The 7,635-nt window shown below is 34.5% G+C and overlaps 1 protein-coding gene across 1 annotated transcript; it reads left to right on the top strand.

The window, feature by feature from the left end:
- The first annotated feature begins 3,654 nt into the window (after positions 1-3,654).
- Positions 3,655-6,594, top strand: LOC132636023 (uncharacterized). The gene is made up of 4 exons (XM_060352671.1): positions 3,655-3,822; positions 4,425-4,509; positions 4,596-5,465; positions 6,286-6,594. The coding sequence occupies exons 2-3, from the start codon at positions 4,459-4,461 to the stop codon at positions 5,025-5,027; spliced, it is 483 nt and encodes a 160-aa protein (XP_060208654.1). The 5' UTR covers positions 3,655-3,822; positions 4,425-4,458; the 3' UTR covers positions 5,028-5,465; positions 6,286-6,594.
- The last annotated feature ends 1,041 nt before the right edge of the window (positions 6,595-7,635 follow it).

Raw genomic sequence — 7,635 nt, 5'->3', positions numbered from 1 at the left:
CACATGTAATGTTAATCCATAATGGTTCTACTCTTAGAGTTAGGGATGACTCATTTGATTCATGCTCCACAATGTATCTTCAGAAAGTCTTCCTTCAGATTTAATATAATCTTTAGAGTCACTTGTACTCTTATCATGTCTTGCATTGCATTACATTGTATTTATATATATACATATGCATACACTACAAGAAATATGGTTTTTAGTTGCGGTGCTCAGTGGCGACTTTATTTGTTGCCACAGATAGTAGGGATTTTGTAGCGACTATATAAAGTTGCCACAAACACATAGAGCATTTGCAGCGACCTTTAAAGTCGCCACTGAATATATGCTTTTAGTAGCGACCTTGAATAGATCGCCACAAATATGTACCAAAATAGGACTAAAATTCACGTTCCCGCTAAAGAAAAGTTTGGCTCCAAAAGTTTTTGGGGCGACTTATACTATGTTGCCACTAATAGGTTATTGTGACGACTAGGTCGCCACTAAAAGTTCAATTAAAAAAAAAAATGAAAAGTCACCAGACAGTAAAAACAATAATAGGAAAAAAAAACAAACAGAACCTTTATTTGGGTCGATTTTCATCCATTTTCCTCTCTACTCTTCCCTCAATATAACCATAATCCATATGCAAAATTCAAAAAGCCAACAACGATTTCTTTCTAAGTTGACATTTCCGTTGAAGAAATCATGTCTTGAACCTGCTTTTGCTTCTCTCTACACACTATATTTGGTTAGTTTCTTTCTTTATTTCTTAAATCATTGTGTTATTTCTATGGTTTATCGCTTTGCTTTTCTTTTTTTCCTTGCTTTGCGGTGACAAAAGCTTCTACGGGTTAAGCTTGGAGACAGCTGGATTTATGGTTTTTTTTTGTTTGAAATATGTTATTTGTTTGAGTTGAAGTGGGAGAAATTGAAGAGGTTGAAAAAGGCGTATTTGGGTGGCCATTTGTGGGGTTTGGGTTTTGGGATTTAGGTATTCATGGTTTGAAAAGTTATTATGAGATTATATGTAGTTAAGAATAAAGTTATTAAGATGATGTAAAGTACTGAACTTTGATTTATTTTAATGTTTGGTTTTATTTAGTGAGTTTGATGGTTGAGATATAAGGTCACCAGATCACTAATATTTTAAATGTTACTCTCTTTCCTTGTAAAGTACCTCTCTTTCGTTGCACATCTTGCATCATTCAATAATGGGTTCATGATTTTTTTTTTGATTCTATCATATGGGTTTTTGTTTGGTAGTCTAGATGTACCCAGATGAGTAACATTTTGAATTTTGATTGAGAATTTTGGATTCTTGAAAAGATTTGAGATTAGTTCTTTGGCAGGATTGTTGCTTTTATGGGATATGTATTTGTGTGTGATATGTGTTATATGGTGAAAGAGATTTGAAGTTGATAAATGGGGGTGTGTGGGTTTTGTGTGTGGGGGGGGGGGGGGGGGGGGAGTGGGTAGATTCGAGGTCAGATATATGAGTTTGACTTTAATTTAAGGTTGGTTGGAGCAACACGGAATTCTTATGATTTGTTGTAAAGGTTCGTTATTTGCTATGCTCTTGGTGTTTCTTATGTGATCTCATTAGACCAATTATTTAATTTTCATGTTTCTCTACTTTGTCCTTCATAGGAATTTTGTAAGGTTTTGATATTTCTATTGTAATTCTGCTTATGTTTATGTTGGGTAAAAAATGCTCTAATAACTTGATTTCTTTTGTGGAGTCAGTTGAATACAATTCCCTTTTTGGATTTCATATTTCTGCTGTGTTTGATGTGAAAGGATGATTTTCAAATTTCGTGCAGCTTATGGATATTGATTCTTTATTTTTATTTTTATAGAAGATGTATGTATATGCAGGCCCTTATTTTCTGGAGTTTGCTTTCCCAAATGGCTCAAGTTTGCTTTTTTGTTTTGACTTCCCTAGAACTCTTGCCATAAGTACTTGTATTGAGATTGGACAGTCGTGTGAATATCTTTATGATCTTGAGTTCTTTACTTATTGTAGAAAATGAATAGAGTAATGTTGAAGACCAAGCAATTTTAATTCACCACTCTAGTGAAAGGTAAACAAAAAGGCGAATTTAGTTCATATTTTAAAGTTGAACACAAGCTGCTTGCTTTTATGGCTGGATATTTTGGTGCCGTTTGGCCATAAATACCAAAAACAAATTCACTTTTTTTTGGAATTTTTGAAGTTGGAGTTGGAGTTGTGTTTGGCCATAGTTTTTGAAATTGTAGTTTTTGATGAAATGTAGTTGTAAAAAAGTGAAAAAAGTGATTTTTTTTTAAAAAAAACAAGTTTTTTGAATATTTGGTATTCCGGAATACAACTTCAAGTTGTATTCGGAATATTTATGGCCAAACGCCCAAAAGTAAAAAAAGTGAAAAAAAATTCTGTAAAAAAGTGAATAATTATAATGGCCAAACGACACCTTTGTACTCTTACACTGTTTCATTTTCAACTTGTGGTTTCATTTACTCAACCAGTTATCAGTTTTAGAATTGTAGTAAATGTTGGACTTTATTTTCCAATCTAGGTGAAACAAGGAGAGCACTATCTACCTTGTTTTCCTTTTCCTTCTTTGTTTGTTTCTCTTCTTTTGCTATTGCTATGGTGTGTAGATTTGTTTGTTTTTAATTATTGATTTTTGAGTATTATTAATAGGTTCAAATTAAGCTAATAAAGTAGTCTTGCATAAATCTTCAAAAAAGTTGTCTTGCATAATAAAAAGTACCTGTCTAAACTTTTTTTTTTTTTTTGGCAAATCCCACTAGGCATTTTTGGTGCCTACGGCTATTTTATTTATTTTCTAAAAAGCAAACCACAACGGAAAAAGTACAAGGGGGGCTAGGCCTTACCTTACTAATCCTATTGAGGCAAAGAAAAAAACCTCTACTTCTAGCAAGAATGTAAAAAATAAGAACTTGAAATGACCAAATACGCTATGATCATCACAGAGTTTATAACACACTTTGTGATGATATTACAAATGATAATACTAAAATAATGAGAAATTTTGTGCAGTAGATTCCTCATCCATATCAACTCTAGCCTCTTCACCCAATGGTACTGTTATTTGCAAATTTCCTTGAGACTTGTTTTTAGGGTCATGTTGCACTATTTTCCTCTGGTTTTCTCCTGCATTGCATGTACTATTTTGTTGTTGAGAGACCAATTCTTGGCACTGAACCTTTGCACTAGTTGTAAGTTCATGTTGCATAACCTGTTTCTGCTTAGAACTTGACATGCCCTTGTGTTTCTTCTAATGTGCACTACTGTTTACCTCCTTCAGAGCTGGCTCTTTCTGCTTTTGCACAGGAGTTTTAATACTACTGCTTACAGAACCTGACACCACATCATCTGATTTTTCATTGTCATGTGAATACTAGCACATGGAGTCATCTGTGCTTTGCCTTCATGATGAACTTCATCTTTTTGCACCTTATGTCCCTCTTGGATCATGTCTGCAGCATCAACAGCTAAATGAGTATCAGCTGCTGAATTTTTGACTGGCAGTGCTATTTTCCCTTTGTTAACAGCATCATCATCATCTGAAGCATTGTCAAACATTGCATAAACTTCTTGTGAGGATGAAATAGAATCTGGTGACTGCTCTTGCTCAGCTGATTTAGCTACTGAAATTTCACCTTCTTCTATATCCTCCTCCACCTGATCACTCCACAAAATCCTATCCCCACTACTGTCATTATCATTAATAAAAGTGGTAGAAGGCACATCTTGGCAAGCCTTATTCACAGTAACAAACTCCTCAATTTGCCTATTATCAGAAGACTCCACCAGCTGCAAATTCTTAGAAGGTGTTTGTTTTTTCATTCCAGGTGTAAAGATAGTCGCATTAATGTTTAACAACTGCTTCACACCTTTAAGTACTTCTGTATCAATTGTGATTGTAGGTGTTGTACCTTCTTGCACCAGAGGTGCCTCAACAAGCTGATTTCCTTTAGCCATATTAGCAACCTCTAGACAAGTTATAGCTACAGGTGTTTCGACCAACTGCTGTTGCTCACTTGCATTGGTCTCACCAATTGTTTGTTTCCTTGAGACATGTTCCTTTTGAATAGATGCTGCAACAGTAACAATAGTTGCATCCACTGGAGCAACTGAAGATGGTTGCTTTCCATCAATCTGAATCAAATTCTCCATCAACCTAAAACTATCCGTTCCTGTAGCTTTTTTGTTTTTTGACCAACTTTATGGAGTTAGTGATTGCAAGTTTCTGGAGTATATTTCTTTTCTAGTCTACGTCAAATGAAATTTGAAGATGACATGATATAACGGGTTCTATTTCTGCAGCATGTTTGCATATGGACCATGTTATTTATGCAGTTTTTCTGGAATACGTTTCAAAGTTAAATGGTTCAATTACATTGGTTTAACTACCTTTATTACAAAAATGCAGGGAGCACAAAAGAGAGATTGAAAGACAAAGTTCAATGGGAAATGAAAGGCATACTGATGATTTACCCGATTGGTTTTGTGCACGTGTAGGTGTCTAATAAAATAACATTGAATTATAAGTGTGTTTATCCCATGATATTATTTCTTATGAGTTGGTTGTTTTTATTTGTAGATCCTTCAACTATCAGCACAAGGACATTTAAGTGATGACCTTTTAAGCTTAGCAGTTGGTCCAGGACCAGTGGTGCATCGTTACTCTGCATTGATGGTGAATGGATTTAGATTCCAAACAAAAGAGCTTGAGTCGAGAAGGAAAACGCAAAATTGTGGAATTCTCGTGAGAGGATATGATTCAGACTCTAAAAAGGAGTATTATGTCATAGTAGAGGACATTTACGAGTTGTCTTATAGGGAAAATAGGAAAGTTTACCTCTTCAGGTGTCATTGGTGGGATGTGGCTCACTTAGGAAAAGGATATAAGATTGACAAATACGGTTTCACAAGTGTGAACACTCGTTGTGCCTTGCGTACAGATGAACCATTTGTATTGGCATCTCAGTCTGAACAAGTCTTCTACTTGAATGATATGATTGACAAAGAGTGACTTGTCATTGTAAAAACAAATCTTCGCGACCTTTATAATATGCCTGAAAAGATGATAGCTGTATAGAGGTTGAAGATGAAGTGTTATTGAATGGAGAAGCTTATCAACAAGAGGAATTTGAATTTAATATGTTGCGTACTGATGATCAAGAAATTTATATCGTGGTGTCTTTACATAGGGGTGATGTTGAACCACAAAGCATTAATTATAATGATGCAAGTGAATAGGCTCAGAAAAGTGTGCATAATCAGGAAGATGATTTCATTGATGACAACCAGATAGATATGTCGGAGAATGAAGAAAGCGAAGAAGAGAATATTGACATAGAGGACAGTGATATGGAGTGACCACAGAAATAGCTTTCTATCAAGTCACGGTCATCTCGGATTTTTGCAGAAAGTGCACATCCCACTCCAGAGATTGAAAATAGTGGTCCAGGTTTGTTCTTTATTGTAATTTAATTATGATTTCAATTAGCAGTTCTTGAAACAATATGAAATTATTAAGATTATTCATCTAAGAGTTGTTACTTATAAAGGAAAATTATAATTTTGAACTCTCTCTCAAACCCTGTTGGATCACAATGTTATTGGTTGATTTGTTGTAATTTTCCAGTACTCTTAATGCTAATTTAGGTCCATTCTCATAGTGCAGAATAATGAATCACTATGTTATTGGGTGAGAATTTTCCAGTACTCTTAATGCTAATTTAGGTCCATTCTCATAGTTCAGAATAATGATGACTGCATTATGTTCAATAGTTTTTGAAACATGATAGATTTGCTTGTCCCGCGATGAAATATGTATATTTGTGAGTGAGACATATTTATGCTAACTTCTTTCTTTGATAAGATTATTATCCGTGTAAAGCTCATGGAATATAATCATATGTTATAAAAGTTTTACAATGTTAAGAGTGTGATATATGAAAGTATAACTTTATTTAATGTGTCAAGACATGGTTCGAGTGGAATGAACTTTCAGTTATATGCTTCTTAAACTTTCCTTTTTTATATATAAAAAATATGCTTATTAAACTACTAGTTATAACTGTGTTATATTAGTTGAATATAAAATCTGGTTAACTTGTGTTATATATATTGTGGTTATTCCAATTTCAATTCTTGAACAACATAACTTCTCTTTATCTAGAATTTCATTTCTTGAATAGGATACTTTTTCTTTCACAAGTCAATATGGTTCTTACCAATCAAGATGACTATATTGTGATCTTTTGTTTTCTTATTTCTCTTAATAGCAGGGACAAGGTTCTTAAACTATCACAAATAGAGACGATCAAGGAGGAGTTTGAAGACACCTTGTGTTTTATTTTTGTCAAAGGCATCGAAGAAGGAGGCGTTTGTAGACATCTAATATTTTCTTGTTTTTTGTCAAAGGTGTCGAAACAAGGAGGAGTATGAAGACTGGATACACTTCATGTTTTATTCCTTTTGTTAATATGTAAATGCATACAATGGCACTATGATAAAGTATTGGGTTGTGTATGGTTAAAGGACTATTTAGTAGGTATTTATTTATAATATTCGGCTTGAGAATGCTTTTGTTGTTTGTTATTTGTTATTGAATACTTTTAGTAGCAGTTTATTAATTTTAGACAATTCAATTGTCTATAGTAAATCTTCATGATTTAATTGTTTTTGTAGCTATTTTTATTGTTGCTAAAAGTTGTTTTACAGCAGCAAGATAAATGTTGCCACAAATGTTAGTAGTTTTTGTGGCGACTGTCCTCGCTCCTAAAAGTAACTTTTTAGTAGCAAGATTAAATCTGCCACTGATAGTATATTGAGTTTGTGACGACAAGAGTCGCTACTAGTAGTAATATTTAGTAGCGAGGAAAAACTTGCCATTGATAGTCTATTGAGTTTTGTGGCGACCAAAGTCGCTACAAAATATCACTTTTTAGTAGCGAGATAAAAGTTGCTGCCGATAGTTCATTTGTTATTGTGGCGACAGAGTCGCCACTAAAGCTTTTATTCAGTGGCGACCAAGCCAATATCTGTGTTGTAGAATATTTTTTGTGACATGCTTGCTTACCTTTTGTGGCAATATATGTCGCTACAAATATCTGCTTATTGTGGCGACTACCTATTGTCGTCACAAAAAACCTTTAGTTATGGAACTACTACCAACGGAGGAAAGTCGCTGCTATAGGGTTTTCGTGGCGACTTCTGGGGATTTTGTGGCGACTTTCGTCGCCACAATAAGGCAGATTTCTTGTAGTGATATACAGACCTGTGACTCCTCAGGCGCTATGTGCGCATATGTATGGGTAAGGTGACGGCATTATATACGCACTATCACCTGATCTGATGGTAATATCATAATACGATGATGATGATGATGCCCACAGAAGCCGATACGATACAATATGATACGATGGGATGCCACAGAGGCTGGACAGGCGTTATATACGCATAGATATATGTATGACCTCATGTATGCATGCACAGTGTTTACGCATATCATTAGCCTCAGAGACAATTCAGATGCCCAATATTTATGTTCATTATTGGCCCACAAAGGCAGTTCAGACATACAGGTTGCATTCACTTACCTTGTAATTTCTTATGTTTCCCTTATGTAACTC

This window comes from Lycium barbarum, chromosome 4 (assembly GCF_019175385.1).
Source record: "Lycium barbarum isolate Lr01 chromosome 4, ASM1917538v2, whole genome shotgun sequence".
Classification (NCBI taxonomy): Eukaryota; Viridiplantae; Streptophyta; class Magnoliopsida; order Solanales; family Solanaceae; genus Lycium; species Lycium barbarum.
This window is presented reverse-complemented; position numbering and strand designations above follow the sequence as displayed.

Excerpts from the sequence above, each read along its gene's own strand:
- LOC132636023 (XM_060352671.1), top strand. The coding sequence starts at position 4,459 with ATGGGAAATGAAAGGCATACTGATGATTTACCCGATTGGTTTTGTGCA. Across the intron at positions 4,510-4,595 it reads CCGATTGGTTTTGTGCACGT|ATCCTTCAACTATCAGCACA; the intron begins GTAGGTGTCTAA and ends TTTTATTTGTAG.